The sequence below is a fragment of the Dermacentor andersoni genome, chromosome 5 (genome assembly GCF_023375885.2).
Source record: "Dermacentor andersoni chromosome 5, qqDerAnde1_hic_scaffold, whole genome shotgun sequence".
In the NCBI taxonomy this organism is placed as follows: Eukaryota; Metazoa; Arthropoda; class Arachnida; order Ixodida; family Ixodidae; genus Dermacentor; species Dermacentor andersoni.
This window is the reverse complement of record NC_092818.1, coordinates 109,581,599-109,603,356: the sequence shown is the minus strand read 5'-3', so window position 1 is coordinate 109,603,356 and position 21,758 is coordinate 109,581,599. Positions and strand designations below refer to the sequence as shown.

Sequence of the window (21,758 nt, the reverse complement as noted above, 5' to 3'; positions counted from 1 at the left end):
TTCGAGGTGATCGAGCTTCGCTTGCCGTGCCGGCCGTTGAGCAGCGAAAAGCTGCGACGTTGTGGGCGCGCGTGTGTGTGCTCGCGCAAACGAAACTCCGAATTCTCTACGCATAGTTCTCTCTCTCTCTCTCTCTCTCTCTCTCTCTCTCTCTCTCTCTCTCTCTGTGTGTGTGTGTGTGCGCGCGCGCAGCTGTTACAGCTGTCTGTTATGCAAGGCGCGAATAGTCTTGCTATAGAACAAAGGTTGTGGGGAAACCTGCGGTAAGCTTTATTGCGCGGTGTAGTGGGTATCGTCTTTTGTGTAAAACCGAACTTAACTACCCACAGAGGAAGGAGTTCAACGTGGTCGCCTTTCATTATAGTAGAGCAAGAAGAGACGTTGCCTGATCTGTACTCCTTCTAGCATTTGTTTAGGTCTGCGTGATTATTGTGGTAACGTCATGCGCTGAGGTAAATGACCATATCGAAAACTGCGCTTTGAGAGAGAGAAAAGGAAGGGTAACGGTCAGTGCGCGAAACGTGCAGGCATTAATTTCTCTCCAGAGGATGTGCATCAATCAGATCGCTTTATTTTTGTAGCGAGTATAGGCGTGCTAGCCGTCGCGCCTATCGGCGGTAATGGGGCGCTCTATATTAACGTTAAGGGCCCCGTGTCGCGAAAAATGCGGCTTCGGCGTCCCCCGTCCAGCGTCGACCGTCTTGTCAGAAAAATATTATTCCGTACCACGCATACTTAACCAGGCAGGCAGGCCCTCCGTGTAGCGCAAATACGTTACTGAACTAATTGAATTTCTCGGAGTAATATGCGTAAGAAAAATCGTAAATGTACGACATACACACAAGCTTCAGACATGATAGCGTCGGATTGTCATTTAAATACACGAGAAAACGTAATCCTATTACGCGGAAACTCAAACATGCACTCAAACTCATACCCCTTTTCCAGCGCTTCTACACCATTCATAGAGCGGCGCGCCTGGTTCCTTGCAACATCATCCAGATGGCGCCCGCCTCAGCACATCCGTACACATCCGCACATCTGTACGCATTCGCAACCCACGCAAGAGGCTGCGTTTTTACCAGCAATAGAGAGTTTTAGTTTAGGGGACGCAAGCGACTTGCGTACGCAAGATCTAGGGGCCATGGTACTGCGCATGCGCAGACACCCACACCAGCGTCTGCGCATGCGCAGTATCGTGCCCCCTGGTGCTTGCGTACGCAGGCCGCTTGCGTCCCCTAATCTAAAACTCTCTCATTCTGATTCTATCTCATTCCTCTATCTATCTCTTTCTATCTACCTCTATCTTGTACTTCTGTCTACTTCTATCTACCTCTATCTATCTCATTCCTCTAACTATCTCATTCGTGCATAGCGTTCTCCACCGGCGTTTCCCGGTAAACATTACGGTTACATAAGCTGCAGTTGCTGGGAAGCGTGAGAAGCAGTCGGGGATCTTTGAATGCTATCGCATTCCACTCTTAGAGGCGAGGTATAAGCGTCCAATTTTTTGAAACTGTTATTAGTATAGTATTGCTGGATCAATGAAATATCGCGCCTGTCGATTGTTCCTGCACATGCAGTAGAGTAACCATGGTTACCGACCTTGTGAATTGCGCACAGGCGGCGCTATCTGTCTCGACTTTCTTTAAAATGCCCTGATTCCCTACTTCGACCCTGTCAGGACGGCAATGTCTTCAGGTCCGGAGATCTGTTAGCATGCAGCATATTGGCCTCGAGCTCCACCACTGGAAAAGCTGGCGCCACCGTCGGCTTGACGTGCTAGGAGGGATCACGTGGACATAGCGGCCGCGTCGGCTGCTTCGGGCGCGCCGAAGCGAGCTGAAAACGAGTTTAAATTCCCTCGTACGCTGCGGTCCTCATTTAGTGGCGAAATTTTCCCGCTTCGAGTGTCTCCTTTACAACGCTTGAAAGCACTACAATAGGTAGTGGCTGCCTTTGAAGGCGCGCAACATGGTAGGCTACTGCTCGGTGCCGCAGGGCCGGACGCACGTGACGGAGGCCGGTGTCAGCCTTATTCACACGTAGCCGCAGGACACGAAGCTGCGTGAAGCTTGGCTCGCGAAACATAAAACCGGCAAACAGTCATCGGCTACAACTCGGGTATGCAGCAAGCACAGACGCGAGGAAGATTTCTGCAACGGCGCCCGGTCTGCGATGTTCTGAAAACGCGCACTGAGACGCTCGCCCGAGTCCGCTGCCCGACTAATGTCGTGACGGTTTGGTCTATGAACTTGTCGATGCTATAGATACTGGCAAGTTCAGTGGAGTGGAAAGGCAGCGGTAAGAAGCACATTTAAAAAAAAGCATGGCATATGGTCATGTTTGTGTTATGAATAAATGCACTGGATTACAAAAAAGGAGCAGCGGGAAATTGCACGCTGAGAACACCGATAAACATACAGTGCGACGCAACTCGAGAAATAGTATTGAAAGGTCAAAGAATTTAGAAGAAAAAAAAACTATTGAATCGTCGCGACGGCACATCAGGCGTCGAAGTGTCTACAATGAAATTATTTTTGAACAGCTGTGATAGCGCCCACGCAACAATGGTTGCTTGTATACTGTCAAATGCTCATATTCTGCGGCCTAAAGCTCATGGCACGGTGCGAAAACGCGCGCGCGGAGAAAGCGAAACAGTGCGCGGACAAGCATGCAGACGCGCAGTCGGTCGCTGCGAATCTGCGCGATCGCTGCATTGAGGCTTCGTTCTATTACACTCCATTTAGTTATACAAACACTATAAGAACATATTTCACATAGTTTGCTCTCAGCGTTTACCTACCTTTCACGCAAGAAGCCGGTTCGGGAGACTCCATCGCGGCGAACGCGCGCAGTGGCGTTCACTGTACGTATTCGGAAAAGAGATAGCGTCTGTAAACGATTGTGTGCTTTCAGTTTGCCCAAGATTATTATTTAGACAGTAAGAAACTTATCTCGTTTCGAAAGTACTTATAGAAATGTCCGGGAGAGCTCGCGCGTGGTGTTTTCAGTGAGCGCTGACAGCAAAACCTATGAGGAGCGCGCCACGTGATCCCTCATACTACGCCAGCGAGGCGCTTCCGATAGATGGCGACTCCGTAACTCCTCGCCGCCAATACGTATGAGCGCACTATATAAAACATCGCAACCAGCGCGTAAGTTAGTACTATATCCACATGACCTGGCGCGCGTTGAATTCGACTTCCTTTTTTTTTTCGATGTTTGCCAGCAGGGCAACTCCAGACGTCGTACATAGCGCCTAATGTATAAGCCTTGCGGCGTGTGGGCAGAAAAAATCGCGGTGTTCGTTTTAAGTTCAATTCGAACTTTCGAATGCTTAGAGCTTCTCTTGGAAGATTATGGCCTAAAACAGGCTGCATCGGTCTTGCAAGGAGCAAGCAACTATGTCCTTGCCTTGACAGCTTGCAGATATGTAAGTGAACTCAGATATATATGCAGGAGCAAAGGAAGTCTATTTCATCGCCCGAGTTTCGTGCTTTCTTTAAATGCCGCCTCCTCCACCTGCCCTTCCTCAGCGCCCCTCCCCCCGGGCCCCTCTCCTGTGATACCGCCTTCTTGGCAGCGTTAGGCACCAAAGACTCGGCGGCAACAGAGTCAGGAACCGTATGCACAACAGCGCAGCTCAACAGCCGTGACTAGGATGCTATCTCAGAGTATGTTTCTTGTTCTCTCGCTCGGAACTAGAGGAAGGTGTATACGTAATTGCTCGCGCGTTTCTGACCACCGAGAAGAGAGATGCGATACGCCGACAACGTAAACAAGCTCGTAAATGAACTGCGCTTTTACCCGCAAAGCCGCGTACTCGCGCAGACGCGCACGCACCCTCCATCACGTCTCCTGGACGGCTCCGATAGGGCGTGTGTATAGGATAGGGCGAAGCTCAACCCGTGAGAACTGGTCTCCGCTGCACGTTTATTCGCTTCCTGCCCCTCGACGAACCAGTCGCGGGCGCGTTTTGGGCAACTGCCAGAGTGAGAACATCTCGTTTCGGAGAGGCGCTGCGCTGTCTGGTATAGTTGGGGAACAAAAAAAATAACGAAGTGGCTTCATCTGCCAGCCTGCCATGCGCGGCTTTAAGGGCGAGCGATACGATGGCGTTTGCATGCAAGGGAGGCCAGGCAAGCGGGGCTTCTCAGATCGATGGTTCGCGGGGGTTTATGTGAACGGGCGTCCTTAATTTAGCTTGGCTCGCTCTTTTCTTTCGTTCGTCGTCGTGACGTGTGCGCAAGATCCGCGCTAGATTCATTCTCGCCTCGCTCTTTTATGCAGCGGCAGTGGCGGCGCCGTTTGGTGTGTTTCGGAAAGTTTACCTGCAGCTTGTATGTGTACACGCCTCCCGCAATGCGTCTGGCGGTGGAGGCGGGCTTATGGGGCGAGACATTTATGGGCCCCCGCGGCGAAAACGGGCATCACCGAAAGGTTTTCTTTCTTTTCCTTCTTTTTTTTTTTCTAGCCGAGTTTTCTTAGGAACACGGCGCACTTCCGGGGGAGAAAACTCGCCTGAGAATAACGCTGCTCCAGTAGGCTTACGTCTCTCTCTCTCTCTCTCTCTCTCTCTGTGTGTGTGTGTGTGTGTGTGTGTGTGTGTGTGTGTGTGTGTGTGTGTGTGTGTGTGTGTGTGTGTGTGTGCGCGTGCGTGCGTGCGCGCGCGTTCTTTTCAACGCATCGTATATACTCCCTTCAGCAGCGACTGCGATGCCGAAAAAAGACACACCGTGTAGTCCGTCACAGTACCGGCCCCTGTGCGTGCGTGCGTGTGTGCTGCCGGGACAGCGAGGCCATAAATGAGGAAGCGCTTGGGGCGCGGTTGTCTCGGACGTCAGCTGATGCTGATGGCGTGACACGCGCCCTCTGTGTTTTGTGCCGCGGTTCGCGTTGGTTGAGTCGCAGGAGCTCGAGTGTTTCCTATATGGTGCAATATGCGTTCGTGATGACGGATGAGATGTATAAGTGGGTCCTGTTTGTTCTGTTTGGCGTGTGCAATGTAGATCGTGGTTTCAGCTACGTGCTCGTTTATTCTTTTATTTATTTTTTATTTATTTTATTTTTTATTTATTATTATTTTTTATTTTTTTTTTTGCGAGGCAAAATGTTTCGATGATTTGCGAGAGCAAGCATAGGAGGCGAACCGCAAGCCCTCGCATCTCGAATCCGCGGATGCGTAAGTGTCGCCGCATCGCTTAGAGAGAGAACGGTGCTGTGTTTAACTCGTCGCGGCTTTATATCGGCCACTCTTTATCAGTAGTTTAAAGAAGTGTTGAACCCATAAGTCTACAGTATGAATGGCTTTAGTTAGGTGTTTTATTTAACGGCCGCCCGCTATTCAGCTTGTGAGTGCTGAAACAAATAGAGGGAAAAAATAAACGGGTTCTCCTGGCGTGGTATTAACGGCGGTGGCCTCTTCCTTCCTGTTTGTCATATACTGGTGCGAAGCAAAAAGAAAATGGGGGACTGTTGTTTGAAAGTGGAGTAGCGGAGCAGCTAAATCAGCAGTGGAACAACAAACAACGATGCGTGCTTGTCGACCGTCGAGGGCGAAGCGCAGCGTCTCTTCCGCCGCCACTCGGAACACGGCTGCAGTCACAAAGCCATTGTGTGTCACAATCGTTACGAACCGAACGAGCGGTATCGGGTACACACAGATAAATATGCTGCTGCTGAGCATGGCGTTCTGGCGTATCGTCATCCCTCCACCCCCTTTCTCTCGCTTTATTTATCTGTTTTCTTTAATTATGGTTGTTGTTTTGCGGGAAAGCTGCTGCCGTGCGGGAGTATTGCCGGAAACGCAAACCATCGTAGCAACGAGGGGTAACAAACGAACAAGCGTGTGTGCTTACGTTGATCTTGAAACAAACAGCTGCGCACAGCCGCCGTCGGACTTCACCTGAACAACCGTGACACATCCCTATAGGGGCCTAACTCAGACAAACGCAAGTCGTAAGGGTCTAACATTGAATGGGCCTTGGAAGAATGACGCATTAAGATTGTTGTTTCTCCATACGTGCAACCAGACGTGTACGTGCGACAGCATCCGCAGGATAAGGTGAAACGCGCTTAAGAGGAAGCTTTAGCTCGGGTGCTCCTATCTAAATACATGTAAAAGGAGAATTCGTTTTTCTCGGCAACCACTGCACCAAATTTGACGGGGTTTGCTGCATTTAAACGAAAAGCTTAAAATCTAGTGACTGTTGGTTCCGAATTTTCGATTTAGGTCGTCCAATTTTTATAAAAATTTGGCAAAAATCGCAAATTTTCAGAAAACGAAACTATGAAGTTACAACTCCGTAACTCAGCAAGAAAAAATAATATCGCCATTCTGTGAATTGTACCTGATAGCACATCTAAAGCGGACAAAATTAATATGTTACACATGAACCTCAAAAAATGAAGTAATGTGTAATCACAACTTTTGCAGAACCTTCGTAAACAACGTAACAAATTCACGTAAGATGTAAACTGACATATCAAATTTGTCCGCTTTGAATGGTCTAATGGATGCAGTTTACAGAATCGCGATATCTGTTCTTGATGCAGAGCTATTAGCTTGTAAACTTCGTGCTTCTATTTTTTTCAAACGTCTGAATTTTTGAAAATCCTTTTAACAAAATTCAAGCCCTAAATCAAAATTCCGCTTCCAACATTCACTAGAATTTAACTTTTTCTCTCAAATGCAACAAATTTCATTAAAATCGGTTCAGGGGTTATCTCAGAAAAACGTTTTTGCGTTTTTACATGTATTTGAATACGTCGGAGTTTGGCCCGAGCTAAAGCTTCCTCTTAATAAAACGAGTTCGGGGGTGGGTCAAGTGTGAAACAGGCTGTACACCTTAGTGGTTCCATGCGATACTTAAAGCCGAAGCAGCCGACCTGCGCACGGTTTCGCCCGAGTACACGCTTTACTGACAACGTGGCGATAACATCGACGTGCTGTTGCGCGCGCCCTCGTATTTTAGGATCTAATTGGCTGAGTCATTAGGGCACGGGGTGGCTAATCATATAGGATAGCCTCCGTCGCGATTAAGGGGTAGGACTCGCGCGCGCGCGTGTCGTAATTTGGTATGGAGATTCATGATGAGGGGCTAAGTGGGACGGATTGTACGTACGTTCATTTGGAGAGACAATAACCGTGCCCGGAAGCGACCTGTAAAAGCAGCTTGGCGGCTCGAAGTCTCGACGTTCTCTTTGACTTTAGCCACCCGCCGTCTCTGGCTGTTTCTCTGGCGCTTCGCCGTATAGCTTTGATAAAGCGCTGTTAATGACGAAGCTTAACGCCGCAGTTCCACGAGTTGTTCTTTTTAATCGCCGTCCTTCGACATCATTTGTCTAGCGTCTTCTTTCTGCGTGTCGCTTCCGAAGTAACAGCGTGTCACTGTTTTCAGCACATATAATATATGCCGTTTTGTCAAGCGCATACTGCGTGATCTTGTCTATATGCCATGACCATTCTCATAGCGATGGAAGGCAACGTCTTTTTTTCTTATTCATGTGTCTTTTTTGCGATGTTGTGGAAAGTGACCTTAAGTAGAGTTACCTTGCATATGCAGTAACTCTACGTATAGACTGTCGGTTTCTCATTTTTCCATTTTCCAATTTGAAATTACGCGAGAGCACAGAACTAGCGTTATTCACCCCGTGTGCCCGCACTATGCTATTTGAAATGCTAATTTCGTGTATGAATAATTATTTGCCTCATTCCAGGCACCTTTGCGTTAAATAGGTAGGTATAGCTTGCCGTCTCACTTAGTTTCGGACCCCTTCAAATAAAGAAAACGCGTGGCCGAGGGTGAAGCCGAACCTCTGTGGGACCTCAGGCTCAGCAGCCGGATGCTCCGCAACCATTCAGGTCACAGTTTCCCGCCCATACTTCTCTCGTGACAAAGCCAACTAGCTTTTCGAGCCATTTGGCGCGTGCGCCACGTGCCCGTTTCCCGCATTATTCCCGCGCGACAGCTAGCGCTTTGGTAGGCTGCGCTATACTGCACCCGCCTTCGGCATCTGCTCACATTCGCCAGTCAATTTCCTCGTAACCGCTAATGCTTGCGTGCGTTGGTGAATCGGAAGGTATATGTCGCTATTTTTTTTTTAGCCAAATTATGGCTGTAAATGCGAAGTCAGCATATCCATTTCCAGCGGTGCGCCTTTCTTGGACCCGCCCGGCCTTACCTGCCGGTAGCTCCGCGGCACGGCGCTGCTGTCAGTTGCTGAAGATGGCGGTTGTGCCTCGCACGTCCACGGCGTACGAGCAACGAAGTGCGATTCGTTTTCTGTGAAACAAGGGACGAACGCCCACCGAAATCCACAGGGAAATACAGGCCGCGTATGGGGAAAGGTGTTCCACGTTTTCGGTCCGCTGAAGAAGCTTCTGGCAGGACAGCGATTCACGTGCAACGATGAAGGCAAGACAGCAGCCCGACGGTGCTTCCACAGTAAGCCGGACGAATTCTACCACAGGGGCGTCTCAAATTTAGTGCTGCGATGGGACAAATGGGGGGGGGGGGGGGGGGCTGAACTGGTGTGGGGACTATGTAGAATAATAGTAAGTATACATTTATAGTTACCTGTACGTATACCTTATTTTGGCTAATAAATAGGGAGCAAAGACTTTCTGATTCGCCCTCGTAGAAGCAGTGCGGCATTTTACCGCCTTCATGATCTTTCCTGGTCGAACAGGTCTTAATGTTTTTTCGCCGGAGTGCAAATTACATCGTCGTTTTAACATACGCCATGGCTTTATATTATGTAATCGCACATGACGTCACACTCGCCGTGTTTCTCTTGCTTACGCCCATACAGTACCTACGTGGATAGAATCCAACAATCGACATGTCGTTAATTACCGTCGAATGGCCGGAGCAGCAACCATGACGCGTCGTATCAAACGTCGTCTCCGACTTGCTGCTGTCGTCATACACGGGTGGGAGTCTCTCTCTCTCTCTCTCTCTCTCTCTCTCTATATATATATATATATATATATAGTGAAGCATCCCTGTCCAGAGGGACCATCCGGCACAACAAGCCAGCTCCTTCATCGTTTCGTCGGTGAATACCTGCACCAGGAATTCTAAGTCAAATATATATATATATATATATATATATATATATATATATATATATATATATATAATATGTATGTATGTATACGCGCACACACTCCCATTTCTAGCAGCGATATTGAAGTTATCTCCAATCTACTGTAGTCAGGAGTCATCGTCTTTTAGTCAGCATCGTTTCCCTCATCGCTCCGCCTATCGAGGCCCCGTTTGCTCGAGATAAAGGGAAACGGACGCTGACGGCTTGGAATGCTAGCGCGCGCAACTGCGCGCAGCGCGACAGGTGTGTAGGATTATGTCGCTCGCCGTATTTCACTGACGTGTCAGGTATTGGTAGGGCGCCTCGCTTACAATTTCAGGGGGCGGCGCACATGCTTAGTTGGATCGCTTTCAGCAAACAGCGCCCGCTCGTGTCATCCAACGTTTCCGGCCGTGTTAGCCACAGTATACTCCGAAATGGAGCCTGCGAGCGAGTCCCACTCGTTGTTAACTCTCTGACTATTTTTTAATGTATGTCCTCGGCTTCCACTGGTGAATATGACACCAGAGGCCACCGCTCGATGTTGGGTTGGGTGTCGGCGCCCGGGCATCCTTGGCTGAACATTCAAACCTTGACCGGATTCAAGTGTTCTGGCCGCCATAAGAACTTCTCGTTCCAATTTTAATTAACAGCACGTGGCAGCCTGCAATCTTTTTTCTCCGCTTCAGTTGTTCCTACGCCATAGTATTTTCCGTATACCGGGTGTTTCAACGAACACTTTCAAAAATTTTTAACGGTTGCGTGTGGCAGATAGCACAATTCTAGTTCATGAGCTGGTCTACTCGAAGCGGCGGACTTTACTAGCACGAAAAATTGAAATGCATAATCGGCTAATTAACAAAAATGCACTAAGTTTATAAACTAATTGCTTTATGGCCTATATTGCAATTTACAAATTCTAGCTGTGGAGTTTCGCAAGGCGAATCTACATGGAACGAATTCTCAGGATGACACCGGTTTCGGAATATTAAGTTCAAGTTCAAGTTTGTTCATCAACGATGTCAGTTTTTACAAAAAATTGTATACAAAATTAGTACTACACAGGGAGCCCCAAAGTTAGAAACTGTCAGGGATACAGGAAATGGCTGAAATTCATGAGACGAAGCGCCTGATCCTGTAGACGTTGAAGTTGGCTGAGGTGTGCGAAAGTATGTGTTACCTCAGGCTGATACGCAGTAAGATAAATAAACGGCTGTGAATGTGTGCATGATAAAAGGAATGGATGATGTGCGGCTGAAAACATGAGCGGGTTTTGATTATGGTGCGTATTCCAAAAGAAATCTTATGGACAAACGATGGCGCGTGATGATTGCATTTCAGGTGCCTGTCTAAAACTACGCCAAGAAATTTGTGCTATCAGATATTGGCATTAAGTTGTTGACAAGACTTTGCGGAGAAAGCTGACAGTCGGCAGCTCTTCGATTCACTCGTCGTTATATTTCGTTATTAACATTTTTTTTTTTCAGCGCTTGTGGTGGACACGCAAGTCGTCTGAAACATTGTTGCCGTCTTCCATGCGCCTCGCGTTTCGTCGCGTCCATCTATATTGTGCATTGTCTCGGCATTATTCGCAAGCTCAAGCGTGCATTCGTGCATACCCCTGCCGATACCTCTTTGGCCGTGGCAGGTTGACAGGCTCTCCAGAAATGCGCGCCGCGCGTCCCTGAGAGCTGAGAATGACAGCTCCTCGACTCCCGTGAAGCCTGCCGCGGCACCTTGCGGCTGGAAGCCGCGTATGACTTAGAATTCCTGGTGCAGGTATTCACCGACAAAACGATGAAGGAGCTGGATTCTTGTGCCAGACGGTCCCTCTGGACAGGGATGCTTCAAAGCCAAACCAGCAGCTTTGAAATGCTGTTGTCACCTCGCACCTGCAGACGCTCCGACCACCGGCGCCCGGTACTGCACCTCTTCCCCTCCCCCCTCCTCCTCTCAGCAACCGAAAACGACGACACGGGGGAGGACACAATAGCGCACGGCGCACCAGCGATCTCCACACTTCGATCCCGATCAGGTTCGGAGAACGAGATTTCCACGAACTGCCAAATTCCTGAAAGGTTGCCAGAGATGTCGTCGGTTTTCAGCACTCAACCTTGACATTTATGCGCTGTCAACTGTCAATTGGAGCTTGACCTTTGAGAGGGGAAAAGGGTACCTTCTCAGCTCAAGTGCGTGTTCTCCTGTTCGACGAAAGAGGATTGCGACGCGGTTGACGTCAGCACCGGTCTTGCCTCGTTCCTACCTACGACGGGACGCCCACAGGAATTTAAGGCAGAGCCAGCCCATTTTTAGGGAGAGAGTCGCCACCAGCCACCTCTTCGGTCTCGTGCGCTCGTCTTCAAACGTGTAAATACGTTTTTCTTCTGTCTCTGAACTTGTCCTGCTGACTGTCCCAGCACGACACCAACTCGACATCGCATCGGCCACGAAACCCCAGTCCCAACAGGCTGTAGTGTCATCTGGGCCGTCATTTCGCGCCGTAGGCGCTTTTGGAATGCAATTCACTCGGCAAGCGGTGCAGTGCGCCTTGTCACCGACCGTCGCTGCGGCTGGTTCGTACAGCGTTTTCACCTGACAGTGCTTCATTATTATTATATTTAGCGATAACGGTCTTTCGCTCATTTGGCTCTCGGTACAACCGTACATTAGACCCACGTTGTGCCAGGGAACTACGTTATCACCGTCGTCATAATCGTGTCGCCACATTATACCGAATGTATGCGTTATGCTGAAAAGTTGTGTACTGAATGTGTGTTGGGTTGTTGTGCTTCGACACTGTCACCATTGACCATATTGTCAAGTTCCACTAGTTTTTTTTTTTTTCTGGTGTTTTCCTGTATTTGTCTTTTTTTTTTTTTTTTGTTCACTAGCGGCCGTGTTGGCACGCCTTGACGACAGGCCACTGTCAGAACAGACAGTCTTAGAATGCCGACATGAACTGTCGTCGCACCGAAAATCGGTCGAGGTTTTGTTGACCTTTTTACGTGGCAGTGCCCTATTAGAAAGGCTATAATGATCCTATCCAGTCCCCTTTATGCTTTTTTTTTTCACGCTTTTATTTTTGTCCCCGCTATTCTTTCCGTACTTACTTCCCCTTTACCTTCCCCTAGGGCAAGGTAACAAACCGGAGGCTTTAACTCTGGTTAACCTCCCTGCCTTTCTCTCATTTGCATATCTCTCTCTCTCTCTCTCTCTATTCTTTTTTGTCAATTCCCTACATAGCGTAGCCAGCCTTTGAACCGAACAAAGCCGTCAAGGTTGCGAATCTGCCAATATGGTGGGTTATTACTGTGTCCCGAATAGCGCCCCTGGAGTATGTTGCGGTATGGCGTTTACGTAAGAGGGTCGAATGGTTGCTGACCGAAGAACGCAAACGTTGTACTTGGCCTTGCTGCTGTATTGAGAATTTAGGAGCGTTGGCATTGAGTAACATGTTAGGCGTCTCTGCGGGGATCCATTGCATTTTTTTTTTCAATCTCGTGACGTGTTATCTTTAAAACACGAGGAACTCTGCGCCTAATTCCGCGTTAAAGGAAGACACGCGGTAGGGACGCGCCTCAGCGTACCTTAATCTAATGAGTGAACGTCACGCAGTTGACTCTCAAGTTACCGTTAATTGACTCTGTAGTTATAGTTCACTACCCTTTCTGCTCTCTAACGAAAGATCGATGTTTGCACGAGACCTGCTTGTTCACTGAGTTAAATTAACCCCGGCCTCTCCCGCTACCCGCCTGTCTCCCTCCTACATATTGCTTCTACGGGGAGAGTTTTTCTCCTTTTCGTTTTGTCTCTTGGCACAGACCGGTTCTTGCAGGCACAATTACTCCGTTGCCTTACTAATTAGGGAGCTTTAGATTAGGGGGACGCAAGCGTTGGGGCCCCAAGCGCTAGCATGCCCTAACGCTTGCCGTCCCCCTTATCTAAAACTCTTGAATTTAGGCGCACCGACAGGCCCCTTCGCAACACGTCCGTCTTTTTTTCTTTAATTCTCTATTGCATCATGCCATACTTTTTGTGCATCACGATCTAGTTCCGTCGCTGAATCTGTTTACTTTGGTACTGATGCGCCATTGAAACCGTTTATTTAATATCGAGTCCACCGATTTCCACAATTCGCCCTATCTGGCTATCTGAGCGTCTAAAACAACACTCGGAAGTCGCCTGCCCTGGGCTGGAAGTATTCAGCGTGGCCTAGCGTGCGTCACGGCTTGCGTTGACTCCGCGAGGCGCTGGCCCGAGTTCGCGAGCCAGCTGTCGCTGCGACGACCCCCCGCACCTCCCGAAATACGCGCGACGAAGGACTGCTGCTGCAGCATCCTGTCGGGCCCCGCAGGCAGAAGGCGAAGAACGGTGGCGGGGAGGGCAAATTCTGTGCTCTGCGGTGACACGGCGTGCCCTTCGGGCTCTCGGCCTGCCCGTTATGTAAGCTGACTCGAAAGACTTGACAACGACCTTCCTTGAGGGTTCCGGAGAGTGCGTGCACCCAAAGCCCCATCGAGAGCACCATGGAAGCTTATTGGTCGAAGGAGCTTACATTGGTGGGAGCATAATACTTATTGATGAAATTGACTGCACGGTTGCGAGTGGTCGTTAAGTGGTACTTTGCACAGATTCCTTTCACCCGTTTCCAGCGAGCCTTTCTGCTGCACCAAGTTCATAAGTGTAAGCGACCGATCACGAACGCAGGAGGAGCTCGAGCTCGCGCAAGAGAGCGCAGCGCCTGCGCTCCGCTCCGGGCGCATTACCTAAACGAAGAGGATGCGGCCCAGTGGTTGAGCAACAGCGGACGCGCCGTGGTCACAAACAAGTCAATGGCTAAGATGCAAGTGCGTAGCCACATCAAGCTCACAGCATGTACACCGCTCTACTGAAAAATCGGAAAAGTGTTTAGCGAGGGGGACATCCAACCTCGCGCACAGCGTTCAGAGAACCTTTTTGAGCAGCGGTTGGAAGGGGCACCACAAAATGTGGATCTCTTTACAGACGGGTGTACCGTTCGTATACATATAGCTGATGAACACTGTCGCCATTTGAGCGTTCACGGCACGGCAGCGCCTGAACGGGGCGAATGCCTTGGCGACATGATTCCTTGTGCTTTCTGCAGCAGCTGAGGAAAAGTTGCTCAGCAGGGTCACAGCTCCTGTATCCTACGCGATGTGGTACAGGGACAGCTGCCGCGTTGCGCCATCTCGTCCCGAGTCGCGCCTTCGATGGCGTCGGTGTGGCCCATTTCGCGGCGGCACACGTCCTCCGCAGTGTCTAAACGACACCCCGCCGAAGACTTGGAAGCTGGACGGCGATACCGGTCTGTAACGTGCTGCATCGTATACCCCAGATTTGCCGAATTTAGCCGGGTAACTCTGTAGCCAGCCTCCTCCGAGCTGGTCTTCGAGGGTCGTTGGGGGCGGCTCTTGGTTTTCTCTCCAACGGGGCGGTTGTCGCGCCGAACCATCTTCGAGAGGAGAGAGCGGGCGCGCGCGTTCGGCGCTGGGTCCGCAGCACCGCGGGGCGTCCCCGGCCCAGTGACGAGGACGCCCGATCGGTGCCAAGGCTCGGCGGCCTTCCTCGTCACCGGCAGACACGGCACGAGGGCGACGAAGGGCGCCGGTCATTGTGCGCGCCTTCCCTTGCCTTCCTACCTGCCGGGGCGCTTCCCTCACTGTGGCCGCCTCGCGCCCGTGTCGTAAGAGGTCAGCCCTCGGCGAATGCAGCAGCGCGCTCCGCGGACCCGCTCTCGCGCTGCAGCAGCATCGTCCCAGTGGCCCACTTGCACAGTCGACGTGCGCTGCCGCGTCGCGCTACCTCCCACTTCGTCTTCATGCGCCGCGTTTTTTTTTTTTTTTCTAGCCTCCCTCCTCCTCCCTTACCCTTTCGCACTCGTTTTGGTGTTGCTGCACGCTGTCGCCTTCCAACAACTTTCACCGACCTTCTCTCGTTTCCCGGGGCACGTCGCCGTCCTCCTTCCTGGACGGATTGGCCCTGCTCGTCCCGTTACATCGCCGTGCGCTTCGGTCTTATTACGCGTCTCCGAAGGGCCTTCTATGACCGTCGTCATGGTCAGGAGGAGCTGCCCAGCGAAATGAGGAAGTGGCCAACCTGTCCTATTTCGTTTTCTTCTTTCTTTTTTCTCTCTCTTTTGTTGATGGCGCGTGTTGGGTCGCCCCCGGATGCGTAGTTTCGAGATCAGCAAAGTTGCGTTTCGGTCGCAGGATCCTTAAGACTTGACCGCAATAGACGCGCAAGGCCGAGCATGTCATACGCAACTACTTGCTCTCGAAGCTTCTTATAAACCTAGCTATACTCGAGGCAAGTGCGTTGAGCATCCGTGGGGTCCATTTGCTGACTCGACTAAAATGTAGGTACCCGCTACGCACCAAGATAAATATAAAATGAATAAGTGGGACGGGATAGGGCTCTGTATAGTCCCGCAGGCTGCGTAACGTTCGCTACACGTCCATTGTCGACGCGAATCCCTTGGTGGGTTACCGAAATGGCGACTATATCTTTATGTTGTCTGTTCCGACCGGCTGATTCTCTCATGTACAGAGCCGATACACGACGTAGATTTCAACGTATCGGTTGCCGTCCTCGTCTTTGGCAGCCAGCAGTTGTCGTTATACGGTCCCTGCAAATAGCTGCGAAAGCGACAAAGCGCGCGGCGCTGCGTCAGTGCGAGCGGAGCAGCTGCTGGACCCCGCGCGGTCTCTCTCCCTGCGCTGGCCTACGTGCCGGCCCTGGCCCAGCCAACGCCTGGCAACAGCCGGGTGCTGCAGCACACCACGCGCGGCCCTGTTCGCTGCTGTACGTATTTGTCGCAGTGCGCGTACAGTCGCAGTTCTTTCTCTACCTGCAGCGGCCGCGGTGGGAGGAATCGCTTCTCTGGTGCGCGAGGTTTGGCGGCGAGTAAAAGTGTAGCGTGCGTGACGCGATGGTACACGGACGAGATGGGCGGGAAGGGGGGTGTCCCCCCCCCCCCCCCCGCGCCATACGCGCGGTTACCAGAGCGCGAAGCGGAGCGCCGTGCCATCAGCTCGGCTCGCGCTCCTGTGTGCCAGATATCCCCCTGGCCCACTGGATTTCTAGGTCGTGGAACCCTTTCCGGAGTTGGAAGGAGGCGGGGGGAGGGGTTGCGTGGACTCCGCAGGGTGCGTCGTTGTTCCTCGCGCACTTCCTGTTCCCTCGAGGCGTGTGCTTCGAGGGATAAGCGAAGACGTTTCGGCTGGTCCGTGAGCTGCATCTGGTATCTGTTGTTATATCAAGTCCGCGAACCCTCCTTTTTCCCTGAAGCTGCGTGGCTGAAGGAGCTTAAGTCGCCAACTCGGTCTCGAGTCCCGACGGATATATGGTGCGAGATGTATTGTAGTGCAAGTCAACGGATTCGTCCCTTGATAGCATCGAGAAGGAGAGCGTATTTCATTTAGTTAGAACAAACGGTGCATTCCTCTGGGGCAAATAATATAACCGTGACCACAGATGCTTCGCTAGAAAGACTAGGGGCCGCCCGGGCATTAAATCGAAACGAAGGTGGACTTTTATCTGCTCCAACGGGCCTGCGGAAGCTACCAATTAACTTTCGAATGTACATAGTATAGTCATGTTGCACGTGATGATAATTTCGCGGCCACCAAGTTGGATGACCACTAGAACAACGAAATCTACGTTTTTATTTTTGGCGTTCTGCGATATATTTTCGGGGCGGCCAAAGTTCGCGGTCACAACATGCTCACTGCCTATCGGATTCCCTACGACGTGCCCAACATTCCAGTGCTGTTTCTGTGCCACTTAAACCGAGTTTACAGTTACAATTTCGTTCGTAGCAGTCATGGCCATTGAGGGCTGCTTGACGTGTCGTCGGGGCGCTGACTGCCGCCCTTACTGACCTTTAGTTGCTGCGAAACCCCGGACGTTGTTAGACAGAGGGCGCTCTCTTTTTCGGAAGCTTTCGGAGCAGCAGGCTCTAATAATGTTCCACTGACTCTAGGCTATGACAGGCTTGGCCCACAAGCCCTGTGGCCAACCGTTGTCCTACGGTAAGTCCCGACCATCACCGGCCACATATATTGTCACTCGGTCGCCAAGTGACTTCGAAACTTTGGATGCATATGCTGCCCATGACAACGGTCTAACGCGCGCGGTCGTGTCTTTGAGCTCCCCGTGATAGATGCTTAGCGCTGTAGTCGTGACCACGGGACACGCCACGGGAGCACCCCCACGGCGGCGAAAGGTTTGGAAAGGGGGGATGCGCACGCCGGTGCTGCTACGTGTGCTGTCGAGGCGGCCACATCGCGGAAGCGGAACGATCGTGCTGCTCTCTCTGCACGTGGCACGCGCTATTGGCAGCGCTGCTAATTATAACACCCGGCCCCGCCGCGCGCCGTTGCGCGTTCTGGCCTTCGTGGTGGCTGGCGATGGTGGCGCTGCCGCGTGGGGAAGCCCGCTTCCTGGCCCTGGGGGCTTGTGCTATGCGGACCGTGTTTCGGAGCACGATCGAGCGCTTCCGTTGTTCGAACGCTGGATCAATTCAACTTGCACTTGGGCGTCGATGCCCTCCGCCACCAAGTATCAGCATCGGTTTTCGCCTTGGGGTGTCCCTGATTCAATTCTTGGGAAATTGCGCTTCGGGCGTACTCGCGGCTGAGTGGATTTGTGCAATGTTGCTTTGTGTCGCTGAGCCTGATATCGCGGCCACATTCTGATGGGTGCGAAATAGGGAAAAAAAGAACCAATGAAAGAATAGATAATTTAGGGCAATATTTTGTTTTCTGAAGCAAAGTAGGTTACGGCAGAAGCAGCGGCCAATGAGTGGCATAGGAGCAGTGAAATTAGTCACTGACAGGTTTGCAAGTATATGGCAGTGAAACATGTATTAGCGCGCATGGTCGCTGATCGGTATAGTTCGAGCCACTAGCCAGGTCCCAGCATTCCTTGCTTGTTTGGAAGGCCATACTGGATTGTCAGCCACACGCTTTCTCTAGTGGCGCTACCTAGAGGGCCCTGTTGAATTTTTGCTGTTGACGCAGCCATCGCTACTGACGAACGCATGCAGGGTTGTCACACATGCCACTGAAGCATAAAATTTAGCGATGAGAAGCTCATGCATGCAGGAGCATCAAGATTCATGGAATAGTTCTAAAACCGATTAGACATGTCCAAGCGTTTATGCATGAGCGAGGGTAGCGTATATGCTGGCCCGTGCTGCCTGAAGCAGTGTCAATCCAAGGCGATGGCAAGTGCGTGTGCCATCTGTCACCGCTTGGCATGTTTCTCCGTGGTTCTTTTTTTCTTTCTTTTCTTTTGCCATAGTGGTGACAGATGGCACCATCATTCCTGGAGCCCCCATCCATATGTGCAGCATCGCTTATAATAAGCTATGATGCTTAGGCATAGAATCCAGTCAATTTCTGGTAATTAATTATTATTGCACAGCCAATGAGATCAGATTTCAAAAGATGCACAGCAACATAATCTCATGTGAGTGCCCATGAGTCGGCACGTCACTTGGCCTTCCGTGAGGTATTTCATGTGTGCTGCCTTTGTGAATGTACTCTAAAATGCTTAAGCATAATAGGTAGCTGCTTGGCACCTCTTTCTGGATGTCTAAGTGAACTTTAGATGATAGTGAAATTCCCTGCAGTTATATGTGCTTTGTTCTGTCAGGGCAGTGGCTAGCAATTCAGCTACAATGGCTTTAATAGAATGTTTACAAAGTATGGCTCTTGGACATATGAAGACAGATGTAGAGATAGCGGTGGTATATGTATATAATTGTTTAGAAATACCAGGCACATAAAAACAGCTTTAGAAATGGGAATTATTTTGAGGAGGACAAGAACCCCTATTTCTTCATAAACTTTGCCAGCAAACAAGAGACTGTACATTTGAGAATCAAGTACAGGCTCTTGGTGATTTGTACAGCCTTTTTTACTCTTTCCTTTCCCGCTCCCTGTAAAAATAATAAATAAATGCCTGAATGATGAGGCTGAGAAAAGTGATACAAGAAAAGTTGAACTGCATCGAGGCACGTCTCTCAGGACTCTCACAGAAACTTTGCAGCAATTTTGCAGGCGTGACTTTTATACTATGAGCACCAAAACTGCTACTGTAATTGATGAAACTGTTTCTTCTGTATTGTAGAGATGCACCCGGCAGTGGAGGAAGTGAAGATTGAGCCGTACGAGTTCTTCATCGATGTGGGCAGCCTGGTGCTTGAGGGCCGGGTGCCATCCCGCTCGGGCAAAGGCTACACTGAAGGCCTTCACTGTCCACCCACCACTTCGGGACAAGCACGCCATCAGTGTGACCCCACATCAGTTGTTGAGGTATTTGCTCGCTCTGATCCACTATCATACTAATTGGAATTAAAATGCAAGAAAATGAACGAGAAAGGTCATTTTGCTTTCCATACCCACTAGTGTGTGCTCAGACACTGGTGCGATACCAGCACCTGCAATTAATTTTGGCGCAAGTGTGTGTGTGTGTTAACACCTATCTATGCCATGATCGCACATTACTTTACAAATAGTTAAGCATGCAAAGTTACACATTCTATTTCTTCCAGTTTGCATTTCATTTTGAGATGCATTAGCATATGTGAATGTGTGACTGCAGTGTGATAATTGCTACCATTGTACTGCGGCTTTCAGATCCTCAGCTGGTTCAAATCCTCAGGCACATTTTGGTAGCCATCTCTAGTATCACTTGATGAAACAATATCATGCAAAATGCACATTGTAAAGATATTCATATTTCCTCTTTACCCGAATTCTTTCTGCTCTAGCACTTCGAATATTGTTCTCCCACTGTCGGAGGTTGGGGGGGTTGGGGCAAATTAGGCCATTTGCCCTCCCCCCACTTTTGAAAGGTGGCACTGTCAGCTGCACAATGGCAAATCCGACAAAACAACAGTTGATGCTGAGTTTTCTTTCAGAACGGCGTGCATGTAAGTACGTTTTTTTTTATTACGTATCCCCTGTTTTGGCAGCTAGGATGGTCGTTAAGGCCTCACCATCATACCCTGTAGCAAATAATGATTCGTTGGTCCATCACCCTTTCCCTCCTCCGGAGGGAAAGGGTGCGGCTTGTGACCACTTGCGACTGACTCGTGCTCGCCATTTCCCGCCAGTTCAGGCCCAACAGTAGAAGGGGGAAGACTCATTTGGTTCGTTCTACTGAAGAGCAGGTTGCATTGAAGGAACGGCAGTGGGAACAGGCCGCACGTCGTGCGTTTGGCCGAAGAACAGGTGGTGTTTGAACGCTGCCAGGAACTCGTTCGAGAAAGGGCTAGTCGTTGACATCCCGAGCTTTGCTTGCACCCACCTTCACAGTAGTGGAAGCGCGGTCATTTCTTAATCAATATTGCCATTTTAGCAATTTTATCTCTAGATTTAGCAACTCTCTTCTTTGTTTATAGGCAAATTTTTCTGTTTAGTGACCAGCAACTTTTTTTAATGACTTCAGAGTTAAGGAAGTTGCTTCATCGTTGGCTTTCTAGAATGCATTTTATTATTGAAAAGCTACATGTAAGCGGTCAAAACTTGCAACGCATCGGCTCTGTGACCATAATGAAGCCATGGTCGCATTCACATTGGTAGTCTTCACATTGTGATTGTACTTCACAGCACCATGGTCATCACAGATTTCACATCGGGCTCATGAAATTGACATTGTTTTATTCTTTACAAAACTGATTTGTATGCAAAACTTTACAAAACTGAATGTTGCGGGTTCTGCAGTATCGCTACAAATACATTCGCTTGGCGAACGTTCGCAACCACAGCAAATTAATTTACCAACACCAGTTGGAATAAATGTTATGTTCAGGTTTAGAACACAGCAGCTGAATAAGACAGATGTTTGCATAGAAAGGTGCAGATATCGGAGCGGCTGAGTTCGTTCATGCAAATCGGAACAAATGATTTCCATTTCTCACGGTTTTTGGATCAGTCACTATTTCACAGTGGTTTTCAAATAGATCAAGGATGGAAGCATACTATTTAACCTTTATGAAGCTTGAGTAATTGTCATCGCAGTGTTAAGAACATGCAGCCAAACGTGTTCCGCAGGATTTAGTTTTCCTATCCCAAACAACGAGAACCAGGAATATTAAGGGATAATCAAGGCTAAGTGCCTTTTTGGTCTAGGAAAACTAGACTATTAGTGTTCTTTTGACTCGTGGTGTTTTTGTAAGCATACAGTTCAAAGGTAAAAGCAGAAGTTAGCTCTCATCATCTCCTATGTAAATATATTAGTAAGGTAAAAGCCCTCTATACCCTGCTGGTAAATTCACTTTTTATCCTTGACCTGCATGAAAAAAGCATGAAATGTGTAGATGAATGATTTACTCCTCGCTAGCTTATGCTATGGTGTTCTGTAACAGTTACATTATTTAAATTCCACTTGAGAACTTTAGCCACTTTCTTGTCTCACTTCATCGACAGGCTTAAAAAAATTTGGCAACAATCGACTGTAATGGTTCATTATGTGTGATTGATAATCAGATTTGTCAATGACAAAGATAACTCTCACTGACACATTTTACAGCTTATTTTAATGCAATGGTAATCAACAAATCTCCTCTATGTCTATACCAAGTAAACTTGAACGGGCTTGCCCCCACCCCCCACTAAACAAATAGTGGGTACGCC

General features: G+C 49.5%; 1 protein-coding gene across 2 annotated transcripts in view; it reads left to right on the top strand.

Moving 5' to 3' along the window:
- Positions 1-21,758, top strand: part of atos (atos homolog atossa) — a 107,221-nt gene that overhangs the window by 59,457 nt on the left and 26,006 nt on the right. For both annotated transcript variants that reach the window (XM_055070913.2, XM_050178401.3), the window contains exon 4: positions 19,249-19,433. In XM_055070913.2, coding sequence (XP_054926888.1) covers positions 19,249-19,433 — 185 coding nt within the window. The remainder of the gene's footprint in view (positions 1-19,248; positions 19,434-21,758) is intronic.